This window comes from Eleginops maclovinus, chromosome 4, assembly GCF_036324505.1.
Source record: "Eleginops maclovinus isolate JMC-PN-2008 ecotype Puerto Natales chromosome 4, JC_Emac_rtc_rv5, whole genome shotgun sequence".
NCBI classification, from domain to species: Eukaryota; Metazoa; Chordata; class Actinopteri; order Perciformes; family Eleginopidae; genus Eleginops; species Eleginops maclovinus.
This window is the reverse complement of record NC_086352.1, coordinates 36,610,900-36,628,032: the sequence shown is the minus strand read 5'-3', so window position 1 is coordinate 36,628,032 and position 17,133 is coordinate 36,610,900. Positions and strand designations below refer to the sequence as shown.

At 43.3% G+C, this 17,133-nt stretch overlaps 1 protein-coding gene across 2 annotated transcripts in view; it reads right to left on the bottom strand.

The window, feature by feature from the left end:
- sh3gl3a (SH3-domain GRB2-like 3a) overlaps positions 1–17,133 on the bottom strand; it is a 35,619-nt gene that overhangs the window by 3,390 nt on the left and 15,096 nt on the right. Inside the window, exons 2-9 of one of the 2 annotated variants that reach the window (XM_063882096.1) lie at positions 14,187–14,255; positions 13,946–14,018; positions 13,723–13,866; positions 12,968–13,101; positions 8,365–8,523; positions 6,722–6,825; positions 6,488–6,606; positions 2–64 (exon numbers count right to left, since the gene is read on the bottom strand). In XM_063882096.1, coding sequence (XP_063738166.1) covers positions 2–64; positions 6,488–6,606; positions 6,722–6,825; positions 8,365–8,523; positions 12,968–13,101; positions 13,723–13,866; positions 13,946–14,018; positions 14,187–14,255 — 865 coding nt within the window. The remainder of the gene's footprint in view (position 1; positions 65–6,487; positions 6,607–6,721; positions 6,826–8,364; positions 8,524–12,967; positions 13,102–13,722; positions 13,867–13,945; positions 14,019–14,186; positions 14,256–17,133) is intronic. The other variant, XM_063882095.1, reaches the window with a different exon arrangement.

The window sequence follows — 17,133 nt, the reverse complement described above, 5'->3', positions numbered from 1 at the left end:
CGGTGAATAAAGCCATTGGTAGTGGGGCTCTCAGGCCATGACAGGGGGACAGAGCTTATGTCGGCTGGGTGAGATGTAAACACAAATGAAGATGGGGTTGAGCACCAGACCACAATGACACGACACACACACTCAGGTGGTGATGACAACATGTTCCCAAATGTGCCCTCTGACCCACACACACACACACACACACACACACACACACACACACACACACACACACACACACACACACACACACACACACACACACACACACACACACACACACACACACACACACACACACACACACACACACACACACACACACACACACACACACACACACACACACACACATTGCATATTGTATGTTCTGGGTGGGATGACAGATTAATAAGCAGACATGCTCATTATAACTGAATGCAGCTTGTGGCTCTCCTATTGACTTTGTCCTATCAATGCGGCTCGCATGTAAAAGACAGTGAAGACCACTGGGTTAGAGCCTCCTGCATCAGATAAAACAGGCCCACTCCACATTTAGAGTCACAGTTCCAGCATGAACGTTACTCAAAGTGTCCAGCAGTGGCTCAGTAAGTAGGGGCTTGGACTGGGAATCGTAGGGTCGCCGGTTCAAGTCCCCAAACAGACTTGAAATATGGAAAGTTCCCAGTTCACCTCCTAGGCCCTGCTGTGGTGCCCTTGAGCAAGGCACCGGACACCTCCAATCCCCCCTCCCCATTGCTCCCCGGGCGCTGCACAATAGCTGCCCAATGCTCCTAGTACTAGGATGGGTTAAATGCAGAGGACCGATTTCATTGTGTGTGCTCTGCTGTGTGCATGTATGTGACAAATAAAGAGGGTTTCATCCTCCGATTCTATCTAAGTCTCCTGTGATGTTCTTCAGATGCTCACCTGATGGAAACCAGGAAGAACATGTGAGTTTAGAAAGGTCTTCTTTATTTATTTATAATAATATAACCTTTATATTATTCACTTAATTAGTTATACAAAAACATTTAAATAACTGTTGCTTTGGTTTATGTCTCAAATTGCCACTATGTGTCACTGTGAGGATAAAACGAGACACAGTTTAATAGTTTATTTTAATCCCGGATGTTTGTCCGGATGTCCTTTTCCCTTCATCCCTTTATCCCTTCCTCCCTAAATCCTTTCATCAAATCCTTCCTTCATACCTACTTCCATATCCATCTCTTCTTTCTCACTTTCATTAATGCACCCAGGACGGCCCGGGAGCAAGGCATATGGCGTGAGGCCCCAGAGACAAGGGCGTAAGTCATGGTGAGGGAACACTGGGGGCAGGAGACAGGGGCAAAGGCCAAGGCGAGGTAACTCTTTGGGGCAGAGGAAGGGCCGGCAACGAAGATGGGGTGAAAGACGGGGCTGGAAGCCACGGCGGGGGAACAGGGGACGACGGGACCTCCAACGGTGAAGGAACAGGTGTTGGCGGGATCTCCATCGGAACAGGTGACGGTGGGACCCCCAACGGAACAGGACACCTTGTCGGCGGGACCCCCATCAGAGCGGGTGATGGCAGGACCCCCAATGGAACATGAGAAGGTGTTGGCGGGACCCCCATCAGAACAGGTGACAGCAGAACCCGCAAGGGAGCAGGAGCAGGTGTTGGCGGGACCCCCATCGGAACAGGTGATGGTGGGACCCCAAAGGGAACAGGAGCAGGTGTTGGCAGGACCCGGGCGTTAGGGCGGCGGAACCCGCGATGGGACCCCTCTGGATTACGGGCAGAAGATCGGCATGGGCAGCGGTGGGATCCGGCTGAAGGGCTGCCTGGAGGGCTGCGGGACTGCTTCGGAGGACCCGGAGCAGGAGGCGGCGGGACCACTGACGACATGCTGCTGGAAACATGGCGGCCGAGCATTGGTCTGGAATTGTGGCGGCCGGGACTCGGTCTGGGAACAACGTGAAGGCCGAGGCTCGGCCTGGAAACGTCATGGAGGCCGGGGCAAGGGCAGTGTAGCGTTCCGCCTTTCCCACACGAAGCTCCGGAGCGTGTCCAGTCAGGCCAGGAGCTGGAACAGGTGCCGGAGCTGCGGGCGGAGGTAGACTAGCATCTATAGGGACTAGCTGTTGTACCATGGCGGCCATCCGCTGCATCGGGATGGTGAGGTCAGCCAGCGCATGTACCTGGGTTGAGGTTGCCTGGTGGATTATCATGACCTCTTGTCTTGGGACGGCATCCTCGATTAATTCTGCTGGGTCCATTTTTTGGTTGCGTCGTACTGTCAGCATTGGGGGAAAGGACCCAGGCGCAGAAGCAATAGAGGAGGCAGGGGTTCAAACGTAACAGAGGGCAAGCTTTTATTGATAAAAAAGCTGATAATAAAAATGTACAACAAAGGAAAAGTAATAAAACAAAACTCAGACAAACCGGTGGAAAAGGAAGGGCTGAAAAAGGGAGATGCAAGACATCACGGGGAAACAGCAAATAACGAAGACGACACAACAAAAAACACAAAGGAAAGCAGAGACTAAATACAGAGGAGGGTAATCACAAGACAAGAAACAGCTGGGAAGGGGGAGGTGAAACACAGGGGCAACAGGTGAGCACGATCAGACAATCCGACAGGAGGGAAACTAAAGACTGGAAGTAAACCAGACAAGACAGGAAGTGACAACACAAGATACATTTCAAAATAAAACCGTAAACTAAAAATACAGAAACTGAGATCCTAACAAAAAGTAAGACATCTCTGTACACAGCTTTTGTGCAACTGATCCACCTAAACAAGCTAAAGTAATTAAACTACAGTTTTCTAATCAACATCATCATATCAAACAGTGTGTGTGCTACCAGTCCATGTGTGAGGTGTTCATGTTGGCAGGCCTGTAAGTTCCCACGTCTCACAGTTCTGCATTTCTGAACTGAAGCAATAAATCCAGGTATCCAGGAGTTATGTTATTACCCAAATATTTAAATCCCGACCTTGAGATATGAAATGGCAGAGCATGGTCTGAGGTTTGCATAGCTAATTTATTCACAGGTAACACTCACTTTTTATTAAGTTAAGTTTGTAGCCTGAGATCTGACCAAACGTATGCAACACTGAAATAATTGTATTGATATATTGCAGTGGATCTGATATATAAATCAGCATATCATCTGCATATAAGGATAACTTAATTTCCATTCCCCACCTACGTATACCAGGTATAGAGGGTGTTGATTTAAGTACCAGGGATAGTGGTTCTATTGCTAGTGTGGATAATAAAGGGCTCAATGGGCAACCTTGTCTGGTACCTCTAGATAGAGAAAAATGTTGGGAACACAGATGATTTGTAACTACCGAGGCCCGAGGGGAAGAATAAAGAAGTTGGATTCACTTAGTAAACGTTTTAACAAAACCACATTTCTTTAAAACAAAAAAAAGAACATCCCATTCCACGCGCTCGAAAGCCTTCTTCTCCAATGAAACCACAACTTCTGGGGAATCATTAGATGAGGGATTATACAACACATTCAGAAGCCTTCTTATGTTGGAAAACAAATGCCACCCTATAATAAAACCTGTTTGGTCAGCTGATATTATATGTGGCAAGGGTGATTCCAAACGTGTAGCCAATAATTTAGAGAGTATTTTAATATCAGTGTTTAAAAGTGATACTGGTCTGTATGATCCACATTTTGAAGCATCCTTGCCTGGTTTTAACAGAAGAGTCATGGATGCTTCAGTAAGGGAGTCAGGCAGATTGCCCTGTGACAATGCATGGTTAAACATATCTAACAGCAGGGGGCATAACTGACCTGAGAATTTTTTAGAAAAGTCAATCGGGAAGCCATCTGGCCCCGGCGATTTTCCATTCTGCATGGCAGAAATGGCAGTTCTAACTTCTTCCAGTTACATCAGATGATCTAAACACTCCCTCTGATCAGAGGATAGGGTGGGGGCTTCAAAGGTTTCAAAAAGTTCTGAAACAGTGATGTGTCCCTCAGTGACTCTGATTTATACAAATCAAAATAGAAGTCTTTAAACGGATCTTTACATATAAAACTAGTGTCTGCCTCTGATTAACACCAATAATGTCAGTAGTACACATTGCAATCCATAACGTTGACAATAATAACGAGAAAAAAAAAAGAGTCCAGTCTACCCTGTTATCCCCAATAAACCCCACCTCTCCTCTGTTGTGTCTCATCAAAAATGTTAGTCTTGTCAAGTTTCTGGTTTGGGTCATCATGCCCCAGGTCTATGGTTGGTCATGTTTTATGTTTTGTTTAGTCATTTTTGTCTTGTCTCCCACTTCCTGTTTTATTTTGGAACTCATCTTCTGTGTCTCGTTCCAGGTCTCTGGACTCCCTGTCACTGCCCTCGTCAGCCCCGCCCCTGATTGTTTCCACCTGTTCCCTGTTACCTCATGTTTAAATAGTCCTGTCTCCACCTGTCTTGTGCCAGTTCGTCTTGTCCTGTCTGTGGGTCAGTAACCAGCGTACCAGCATTTTGTTTATTTATCCTCCATGTGAGCGTCTTGAGCTCTTGTTTTTGTTGTGCATTTTTGGAAATAAAGTATTTTTTAATACTTTAACTCTGTTTCCTGGGGTCGTGCATTTGAGTCCTACTGCATTGTGTTTAAAGTTCGTAACATCCTCTCTCTGCTAAACTGGCAGCACGCAGGATTCGTCCCTTTTCTAAACGCTCCCAAAAACGTACCTTTGCTTTCAATAACCCTGCTTTCTAGAGCCCCTGAATTATGACAAAATGAACGAGGAAAAAACTCCCGACACATCCAGAGCACGTACGTTCATGAACAAAACTGAATAAACAAGTAAACAAATAAAAGGCCTACACTGAAACATGCCTTAACAGTCCACAACCTTAACGTAGAGCCTAGCTCTGACAGTCCGTATGCCATTTCGTCTACTATGTAGCCACTATAGCTACTTTACCCGGCGTTGGTGAATGGATGTTTTATTAGCTGCTAGCCCTCCTGTTCGGAAGAAGCCGGGTTGTTGATGTTACCCTCAACTCGTCGAGAACAGAAGGTCTCAGCATCCGCTGGCATCTCAAACATCAACGTTTCCCCTCCATAGAACACTCGTAGACGCGCAGGATAGAGGAGCCTGAATTGAATTCCCTTCCATTAGAGAGCTGCCTTGACGTTCTTGAAGGCTGCACGGTCGTTGGAGAGATCGGCGCTGAGATCGGGGTAAAACCTCAATGTATTCCTCTTGTAAACCACGTCGTTCTGCCTTGCCCAACGTAGAGCTCGCTCTCAGTCCTGATATCTGTGGAAGGCGACGATGACAGGTCTGGGTGGCTGATCTGTTTTAGGTTTCCACGCCAGAGCCCAATGCGCACGGTCCAGCTCAGGTGGCGTAGTGAATAGGTTCCCCATGGCTTCCTTCAAAAGTGTGGAAACCGATGTAACCATGTCTGAGTCCCCTCTGTTTTCACTGTCCTCGGGCACATTAATAATACGGAGATTCACTCTCCTAGATCGGTTCTCCAGATCCAGATTGCTTTAATAAACTCCTTGGTTGCTTTGGCTGTATGTTTTGTGTCATTGTCCATCTGTATTATGAAACGCCGCCCAAACAATTTGGCTGAATTGTACCACGCCTTCTCCATACTGTTTTCTTGCCATTATTCTGGTAGAGGTTGATCTTGGTTTCATCTGTCCAAAGAATGTTCTTCCAGAACTGTGCTGGCTTTTTTAGCAAAGTCCAATCTAGCCTTTGTATTCTTGAGGCTTATGAGTGGCTTGCACCGTGCAGTGAACCCTCTGTATTTACTTTCATGCAGTCTTCTCTTTATGGTAGACTTGGACATTGATACGCCTACCTCCTGGAGAGTGTTGTTCACTTGGTTGGCTGTTGTGAAGGGGTTTCTCTTCACCATGGAAATGATTCTGCGATCATCCCCCACTGTTGTCTTCCGTGGACGTCCAGGTCTTTGTGCGTTGCTGAGTTCACCAGTGCTTTCTTTCTTTCTCAGGATGTACCAAACTGTAGATTTTGCCACTCCTAATATTGTAGCAATTTCTTGGATGGGTTTTTTCTGTTTTCACAGCTTAAGAATGGCTTGTTTCACCTGCATGGAGAGCTCCTTTGACCGCATGTTGTCTTCACAGCAAAATCTTCAAAATGCAAGCACCACACCTTAAATCAACTCCAGGCCTTTTATCTGCTTAATTGATAATGATATAACGAAGGACTTCCCCACACCTGCTCATGAAATAGCCTTTGAGTCAATTGTCCAATTACTTCTGGTCCCTTTAAAAGAGTGTGGCACATGTTAAGGAGCTGAAACTCCTAAATCTTACATCCAATCTGAATGTGGATACCCTCAAATGAAAGCTGAGAGTCTGCACTTTATGTCCATTATATAACTATAATTGGAATATGTTTCAGTAAACAGGTAAAAAAACTAAACTTGTGTCAGTGTCCAAATATATATGGACCTAACTGTAATTGAAATGATTATTTTCATTTTTCTTTTGTAGAACTTAAAGAGACAGTGTGTACCGGTGGGTTTCAGTGAGGGTCTGTAGTTCAGGCTGTCGTGCTGGCTGCTGACCTCCACGCTGCTCCTCATCGACTTCGATTTGAACTCTCTCCTGCTGCGGCTGCTGGCTGTGGATATCCTGGGGGGGGTGCATTACATTGACACCTTAGTTTCTGAATGTGCTGTCCCGACCTCTAAGAGTAGAGAGCGGACCCAGAGAGAGAGAGAGAGAGAGACGACTGAACATCCCTCACCTCTTCTGCAGCCTCCCACGGAGCTCCTCCAGGATCTCCTCCGACTGCCGGTGGTACTGCAGCGCCGCCTCTATCAGGGCTGCCAGCTGACTCACCTGCTCCACCTGCACACCCACCCACCCACCCCCACACACACCCCCCCACACACACACACACACACACACACACACACACACACACACACACACACACACACACACACACACACACACACACACACACACACACACACACACACACACACACACACACACACAGTAGTTGATGAATACATACACATACGTTGTGCCATATGGGTCCTTTTTTCAGATCATTGGCTAACATAAAGTTATATCTTCCTAAACAGGCCTTCCTTTGACTTGAATTTCATTAAATATTGTGCTCACACTACAGCCGAGCTCAGCTACATCGTTGCTAATGTATTTTCAGCGTTCATTGACATAGGTTGCTGTGAGATAGCTTTGAGAACAGGCCCATATTTTTCTTCAATTTTTCAGTGGGAGGAAAGAAATGGAGGGGGTTCAAGCATAATAATAATAATGTATTACATTTGACTTGTATTGCACAATTTAAAAACAACGTAATCTCAAGGTGCTTCAAAATGCTATGAGGAAAAAAAAAAGGTATCCGAGAAACATATTTAATAAACTACATTTAAAACACTAAGGAGCAGTGTTTAATGTGTAATGTATGTAGATTACATGGACAGTACTGTTGGCTTCTTGTGGGAACTTGGCATCACCTGGGACTGTTCAATGAAGTATCCGTTTTTTTTTGTCATGGTTACTAGCACTCCAACATGACTCACACTGATTTGGACCCTGGCCAACTTGGGGCCTTAAGCAAAATTTTATAATGAGGCCCCCCGTCTACAAAATCTTGTTCTTTGTGTTGTGTTTGATATGATGATGACGGTTAGGAACTAAGGCGAGACACCCCAGGTCACCCTGACCATGACACTTCCCCAGTTGATTACTAACATTAATACACTTTTTGTAAGTCTTCTGAAATGTTATGTTTAATGTGCAAATGGATATTATCAACTGAAAAAGGCATATAATGCATACATGTTTCCAGGTCAGAAATATGAGCATTGGATAAAGCAGGGTTCAAAACTCTTGCTTCATTAGAGCCTAAGCTTTTTACAGATGTCTCTTTATATCACTCAATCAATCAATAATCAAACTGTAAATGTTCTGTCAGCCAACTAGACAATTGGGGGGGGGGGGGGTCTCGGACGTGGAGTCTCACGGCGGGGGAAACGATGGCGCGCATGATTACGCCGCAATTTCGCATAAATGAGGCCCCTAGCGCAATATTACGCCTTATGCACTGCGTTTGTTCTGTGGATAGGGAGGGGGGGCCCTGTGTTGAGGGGTTAGACAGTCCGGCTGGGTCATTTTAAAGGATCCCTCTTTTTTGTGGCCGTAGTGGTCATCGGGGCGGCATGTCTTGGAAGTGAAGCAGGGGTTTACACTAGAACAGCACCATATGATCGCAGTATTGATGTAACATTTCTTTGTCATTATTTAAGACATTCAGACATTTCTGGTTAATCATTTGACATGTTTAGAGCGCCTGTCGCCTCATGTTTAATAGTCAGTATGGGTCTCCTCTTCATAAGGAAGCTTTCTCTCTCTTACGTCGTTCTCCAGAAAGTGGAACATGCTCCTCTCGGCCAGCTCTCTGCTCTCGTCAAACTTCTCCACCGCCTGCCGGATGTCCTCGTCTGGGATCTTCCCCTGGCGTTTCTTCTTATAGTCGAAGTCTAAGCGGCGGCCTTCCAGCTTCTTCAGGTGGTGCTGCAACACAAACCGGTTAGGTTAAATAATATATAAATTATTCTACCATTCCTTTTCTTTGCCACATGTATAACATGGTTAGAAGACAGCGAGCTTCCCCCCCACAGCTCCACAGCGTGACTGAAACACATGCAGCAGGGGGCTCTCTTAAATAACAGTTAAATTACACAAAAAGATTACTGAAGTTTGTTTAAGACCTTTAATATTATCCGTTATCATTTACTTGTATAGATCAGGGGGGTCCAAACTGTTTTCACTGAGAGCCACATATAGAAAAACAAATGATGGGCTGGGTCCCTCACTAGAGGTGAGGTATATTGCCTTGTAAGTTCAGTTATAAGTTAGCAAAATCAATCAAATGAAGGTAAATTATTCTTGATACTTGGATATGGTTTAAGAAGAAAACATCACATCACAGCTCTCCGTAGGGTTTCATTTATTCTGTTGGCAGCACATCCGTTAAAACAGAAACCTCAGATTGCTCAGAATAAGAGGAAATATTAAGGGTATATTTCAGGCTTGATACGTATCAGTTATTGGGCTTTATTCTCATCAACCAAGATTTGTTCGAAAACATTTCAACTTTAAATGACAGAATTGATTTGACATTGGACTTATTAAAACATGAATACTGTTCAATATATATGAACATACAGCCCCGGAAAAAAGTAAGAGTCCACTTCAGCATTATCAGTTACTCTAGTTTTATTATTTATAGGTATGTCTTTTAGTTAAATGATTTTTTTTAATTTTTAATTTTATTTTATTGTATTCTATAAACTACTGGCAATTTTTCTCTGTGTTGGAATTCAACAGACACTGGAATGTCTGCCAAACATGTAGAGATAAAGATTTAAGAAGAAATTGGAGTGGTCTCTTAATTTTTTTCGCGGCTGTACTGTATATATTCATAAATACAAAATAAGACTCAAGTCTTCATCCTCTACAGAACCCTATCTTTTGAAGCTCATATCAACAACAATACTCGGTCTGCCTACTTCCACCTCTGCCTTCCAATTCACTGTACCTTCTGCCCGCTTGACCACCATGGGGTCAAGAGCCTTCAGCCACCCTGCCCCCGTCTCTGGAAGTCTCTCCCACAAGTAATCCGCATTATGGACTCACTCTCAACCTTCAAATCCTGCCTGAAAACTCACCTTTTTAAACTGGCCTACTCTGTGCCATAATTGATCTAAACTGATTGTTGTTTTTAAATCTAGTTTTTTAACTCTGGAATTACTGTTTGACCTTTGTTGTTGCTTGTTCCTAATTATGCTCTGTAAGGTTTCCTCGAGAGCTTTGAAAGGCGCCCATAAATAAAATGTATTATTATTATTATTTACAAGTTTCCGCTGTGGGCCATATTTCATTATACTTTATCAATTTGCTGATGGCCGCTTCCAAATGGACCTTGGCCGCATTTGGCCCCCGGGCCGTAGTTTGGACACCTCTGGTATAGATCCAAAGACTATAATTAACAGGCAAACAATTGTCTTATACATAACTGGCTCCTCATTGTTCTCCAGCCGTAGAAACAAAACAGGATAGTTCTGATAGAGTAGAGAAGGATTAGATGATAGGCTGGACACCCGGAACTCGTAAAGCCAGGAGGCGAGGACCTGTGCTCAAACCAGAAACCAACACCCCTGTCAAAAGAGGACCGCCCTCTTCTCCAAAGAGTATAAATAGTGTGTGATGTCATATGTCGGGGCTCTGGAAGACAGTGAAAGACAGTACCTGCTTGCAGTCTGTGGATCACAAATTTCAGAAACCTCAATTGAATATGTGTATCCCTATCACAACTGGAAATAAATCAGCTTTATCATTACCTCACTACTTTGTTTGGACTCCTTGCCTCGTAGAGAAATTCAAAGAACACAACACTTCCAAAAGATTAACCTTTTGTGAGGAGCCAGTTACCTGCCAGAAGTCCTGAAGGCTTATTTCAGCACGCTAACACATTTTGCATTAACACGTCACAAAGTTTACAGATTAAGATAAAATGAGGTTCAGCCTTAATATTATTGCTTTCATCTAACCTAAAACAGTTAAGTGAAATAGTCTCCCGTCCTTTGTTTTTATTCTGATGTCAGTATAAGTCAGGGGTGTCCAAACTATGATCCGGGGGCAGTTGGCCTGCGGACCATAGACCCATTTTCCATTTTGAATCGGCCCTCAGCAGACTCCAAAAGTGGCCATACATGAAACTTGTACTTTTCTTATATTTTACTTCTTAAATATATATATGTAAACAGATATTACACAGTAGTATTCATGTGTTAATAAGCCTACTTTGCAATTAATTTCAGTCAATTAAAGTTGAAAACATTTTCAAAGCCCAACAACTTATTTACATGTGAAACTTGAAATGTACTCTACATATTTCCCCCTATGATAAGCACCGTGAGGCTTCTGTTTTAAGGGTGAGCTGGCAACTGTTTGTAAATGAATAAATGAAACCCTATGGAGAGCTGCAATTTGGTTGATTTTGCTTACTTTTAACTTATGAGGCAAGGGGCACAGCCCTATATGTTTGGCTGTATGTGGCCCTCAGTGTAAAATGGTTTGGACACCCCTGCTCTAAGCAGTGGACAACAAATGAGTGTTACACTGCCATAACACACACGTTGTTAAGTTAAAGACGCCTCTCTCTGTTCTGTTCATACTAGGGATGTTGAAATTAATTGTTTGTACGATGCATCGCGATGCGGACGTGAACGATTCTTGATTTTCCGGCCGGACAATACGTTTTTTGGGGGGTTATTTTACTTTATTGAACAATTATATCAATACATGATTACAAGGCACAAAAACATCAAGGTCCATTCCCAAGCGGACCTCTGGGCAGTGGGCACATTTTGGATTTTATGAACTAAACGGGAAGCACGCACGCTTAAAGTCTGTCACTTCGTGACACTGACACAGACATCAAGGAACAGAAGTGACAGCGGCACAGCGACACCAAACACGGAGCAGTCTGCTTTATCCACAGACAGAAGCAACACAGTCCCAGAATCAACAGGCAGAAGGACCCGCTCTGAATCAGTCTGTGTCGCTGCAGCTCAGAGACACACATGGAGTTATCGAGTTACCGTCATGGCAGGTTTTTGGTGGATTTAACCAACACTTGGATTGCAGAGAATGAACGTCTTCTCGCGATCTTCAGACGATAAATACTTGCGTAAAGTTTGTGAAGGCAGGAGGAAAACTTCTGCGATTAACTTCTCCCCCTGAAAATAATGAGTGATTTTGATAGTAACCATGTAACACGGTCCGTGACAGGGTGTTTTTAAAGTCTTGGCTTTCAGACTATTAAAAAATTGCTGAATTCAAATTATAAATACTGTGCTTGATCTAAAAAAATAACAAGAAAAACCCTTATTATTCACAAACAAATGTTGATCTCTGATTGAGATATGATGAGTCGAACTTAATCTCATAAATTAATGGGATTTATGTAACAGTAAGACAGAGAATGTAATTGTGTTTTTGTTGTAAATACTCCTGCTGTCTGCTGTGTTCAGACTAAAGTCATATTTGTGATGCCACATTAAGGACATTCGTGTCCTTTTGAGTTGAAGACAGTTGCTAGAAACTGCAACTTAACTGCAGAAGCATTAGTTGGTTTTTTGTGGATAGAACAATTTTAGGGAGGCTAGACCTATACAATTAATTTATTTTGGTTTATAGTTTAATGTCAAGACATTTATGTTATTGATTTCTGAAGCACTTTCTAAAGAGTTCATATTTATCTGACTGCTTGTATTCATTGAAGAAAAAGAAGCCATTAATTAAGTAATATAGAAAATTGCAGATGCATCGTGATGCATCGAGACATCGAATCGAATTGAATCGTTGACAGGATAATCGTAATCGAATCGAATCGAATCGAATCGTGAGACCAGTGAAGATGCACAGCCCTAGTTCATACCAACCGGTCCTGTCTTAAATAATGAGTGGACTAACAAGAGGCTGAAACAGCATCAACAATGAGAAATTACAGCGCAGATGGAGAGAGACTTCACTCTCAGATATAGTTTCTGAATTTGTAATTTAAAACCATCTTAAAGAGACTTTAAATAAAAATGTTGTTGAGCTTTTACATTTTATTGAAAGCAGGACTTTCCCTTTAAACAGAGTATAACTCATTTATATTACTGCTAAATAACTGAAGACATTCTGCATGCATTCTGTAAAGGAAATAGACGAAACATTCCAAACAAACAGCAGATCACAGAGCGTGTTTGCAGATTCTGGATTTGCTGTTTCCTTACCCTGGGTTTCAAACACTGTCAGAATGATTAGAATTTCAGGGCAAAGTTTTAAACCACGGAATAGAATCAATATATTTCTGTAGTCTGGGTGTTCAGACAACCATGAATCAGAAAAGGACCCTTGTGATTCAGTGTTTCAGTGTGGCTGTGCACGGGATGCTGGACTGTACCGTGATCTCTTTCAGGTCCTTGTCCTGGAGATGCTGCAGGGGGTCAATAAAGTTTTGTTTGACACTTATGTCCAGGGAGTCCTTCACATCTGCCATCTGCCTCATGGCCTCCCCCATATCGGTCAGAGCACAGCCTGCGGGAGAGGAGACACAAACACTGTGACAGAACTCCTCTCTCAGGAAGCCCATCATTGGCTGTTTTCCTTGTGGAATGCTTGCTGACATTATAAATCAAAAATCCAGAATGGTCAGAGAATCAGCCGTCAAACAGCAGGAGATGAACATACACTAAACTTTAACGAGAAACCCGTCTATAAATGCTTTTCTACAGCATGGCCACTATCTATGTGCTGGACAATGTGCCCCACCCCCTCCAGGACACCCTGTCCGCACTGTGCAGCTCCTTCAGCGAAAGGCTGCTGCACCCACGCTGTCTCACGGAGAGATACCACAGGTCCTTCCTTCCTGCAGCGGTGAGACTCTATAAACAGCATGGCCCCCGGTAGACCCCCCTCACATATAACATCACCTCCTGTTGTGTTAATAACTGTGCAATACATATCTGGCTGCTATACTTTTATTTTTGTGTATTTTGTAAATTGTGTACTTCTTGTATATTTTTTTAGTATCTTGGTGTAACATTAATCTGTCTTTGGCTCTTTCTGCTGTAACAAGGAAAAATTCCCCACTGTGGGATGATTAAAGATATTCTGATTCTGATACTGTATGTATTTGTAGAGTATGATGAGTGGTACCAAAGATGGAGTCCTCTCCCAGATCCTGTCCGTGGCGCAGCATGCAGTCCCCCAGCAGCCCCTCAGCCTGAGGGTACCCGGTGGTCTTCACCTGCCCTCGGATCTTAGACACGGTGTTCAGCATGTTCAGTTTGGCTCGAGACGCTGCGGAGGAAAACAAAATTATACTGGATTCATTTTACTGTGCTGTAGTGGAACACAACATGGGATCTGTGTGTGTTACCTGGGTTAGGCTGCAGGTACTCTGTGGTTTTTGACAACAGGTCAAACACGGACTTGTTGGTCACATCTATTTTCTAATGGGAGCAAGACAGAGACATTAAAAAGCTGGGTTCATGGTTGAATACTACCATATTTGGTATATATTTTATACTTATAATTGTACTATACTTTTAGTTAACACGCTCTTATCAACTATATGAAATCCACCGAGCACCCCCACAGTGTATCTGAGCTGGACTCACCCTCTCCATCTCCATGAAATCCTGGTCCAGCTTGGTCCCCTCCGCCCCGCTGATCTTCTCACTGAGCAGCTGCACATAGCCGGAGAGGAGACAGAGAGATATCATGTAAACTGAAGCTTATGAGTTCTGGGAGTACACTCCCCTCCCTCCTGCCTCTCCCCCCTGCCCCCACTGGACTTGGATTGAACACCCTCACACACAGAGAGACACACACATCCAGCACCAGACACTTTTTATACTACATATATTTACTATTGTAATATATTCATCCTCATCGTTTTGGAGTGACTGTTATTTTGTATATATTGACCACTTCAGCATTATCATTTTTCTCTTGTTTTATTATTTATTATGTCTTTGAGTTAAATGATTTGTATTATTACTTAATTGCAATTTATAAACTACCAACAATTTTTCTGTGTTGTCAAAGAGTTTAAAGAATAAAGTAAAAAAAATGTTTTTTAACTCAAGACATAACAAATACTAAAACAACAGAAAATGATGATGCTGAAGTGGTCTCTTCATTTTTCCCGGGGCTTTATGTGTCTACGTTTGATTTTATATGTGTATATGTATTTATTTTTAAGTGGGTGTACAGGTGTGTATGTATACATATATGTTTTATATATTTTTATTGTAACCCTCTGGATTGTGAGAAACAGCATCTCGATCTCCCTGTCTGTTTCTCACAAACAGAAGAATGACATTAAAGTTGAAATTGACTTGAATGGCATATCCAATCATTTTGTTTCATACACTTGAAAAGGCAACATTTATTTTTGTACAACCTGTTTTATTCCTACATTTCTGCACTTTCTACTTCTTATTGTTACAAGGAAAATTATTTCTCACAACCTGTGTCCAGTATTAGTAAATGGGCCCACAGCCAAAGCCCTCATTACAGCAGACACCTGTATCCAAGGCCCGCTTGGTGTGAAATGCTCCGCAGATCCAAATGAAACAATTAAAAGACAATTACAATTTTCTAAAATAATAAAGCTTGTTGTCATGAAAAGAGACTATGGGAGGAATACGATCTGAAGGCTCTGCTGTCTTTCATTGGATGAACACTACGAGCCAGATACACAGGGTTTCAATGGAAATCCCACTGGATCCTGAAAACAACATTTGGCATTTATAGCTGGAACATAAAGAGTCTTATTCTAAATCTCTAAATCTGGCTCTTGTTGCCATAACAATGGCTCTTACTATGTGGGATCCCAGGATATAATGTGACCCGATCACCTGGCACCTTCTTTGAGAAAGTCTGCTGATCCTCAGTCACACCCAGAAACCAGCACGTCATTTACTGCTCCCATTAGACATGATCTCAGAAGCCCTGCAGCAGAGTTGTGACGTGTTGCTGTGCAGTGTCACACACACATATCTGATAAATGTCATGTGATAACAGCTGATTCTCTTACATCAGACAACATTTATGCACCTCTGATCCAATCTAAGAAATAATGTACGACTGTGATAAATAAATATGGGATTTGGACAATTTATATACATTTCTTGATAGAATCTACTGTAAATAAAACTAATCAAAACAGTCTCTGTTAGTCTGTTCAATATTCCAACAATCCCCATCTCTGGTGGTTCCCCACAGAAGCACCAGGCCTTCACACAAACATCTTCCTGTGATGGATATGAAGGACTGTCCTCAGTTTAGGCCCAACTTCTTATATCACAGGAGTTAAATACACAGCGTAAAAGCATGTTGTTTATTCCGTGGACCTGGCTCTTTAGAGCGTCCCATACAGGTGTGTGGGGTGTGTGTGTGTGTGTGAGCCAAACGCTCCTACAGGTGCTGCCGTGGGACAGTTGTAGTTACCAAGTGGGTCAGAGACGGCGTAAATTTAGCAGAGTCACAGATGAGAAATGAGGGCGATGGCTGCAGAGAGAATGTAGGGCAGGAGGGGGGGGGGCTCAGTGAAAAGAACAGGGAGGTCCACTATATATCTCTCTGCTACAGCAGCTGTTTGCTGTTACATGTTCAAGAACATGCTTTAAATGATAAATATAATGTCATACCTATCATCTCCTCTCTGTCTCGGAAAGAAAAACACATGAGCAAAAATGGTGATCAAACGAGCAAGGTTTCTCAATAGATGAATTTACTTTACATTTGTACTTGGAAAAAAATACAATATAAATATTCCTTCATTTCATACACACACACACACACACACACACACACACACACACACACACACACACACACACACACACACACACACACACACACACACAGGTGCTGCGGAGGGGATTCAGCTCGCGACTGTATATGGCGGACGATAGGTTGGGACGTGTAACACAGAATAAACCCCTATTTATTTGTAAAACAAATATGTCGTTTTAGAGTACATTTTTATATGGGATATCCTCTCGTTGTTTCAATTAGTGCGATACTGGATCAGATCCATGCAGTGAGCATGGGGGGGGGGCTTTGAAAATAAAGAAACCTGGAGTGTTTAAAAATGAAATCTACAACATGCTCGGGGCAGGATGCATTAGTCCAGGCTGACAGCTGGAGCGCCGTGCTGCTTTCAACAGAGCTGCAGTTATCCTCAGCCGCCCTGAGAACGTTCCGATAGACAGACGCTACCATGTGAAGAGCGACCGACACCGCCAGGATGTGCGCCTTCAAACCCAGATGAAAGCAGTCAGCGCGATTGTTAGCAGTTGTTTCTCTGAGTGTGTGAGTGTGTTGTTGTGTGTGTTCTTCTTCCGGCACTCTGAACTCTTAGAGGCGGGCCTGCGGGACACACACTCAGCTCTTTCCTTCGTTTGTAAGAACACACACACACTCTCACACAGCAGCATAGTATAGTGTTTACTCTACGTAATATGAAACATAACAGAGTGGTGCAGAGATGACGTATTTGTGTAGGCCGACCCGGAAAATTCCGTGGCATGAGCTCCCTGGGCCAAAAGCAATTTC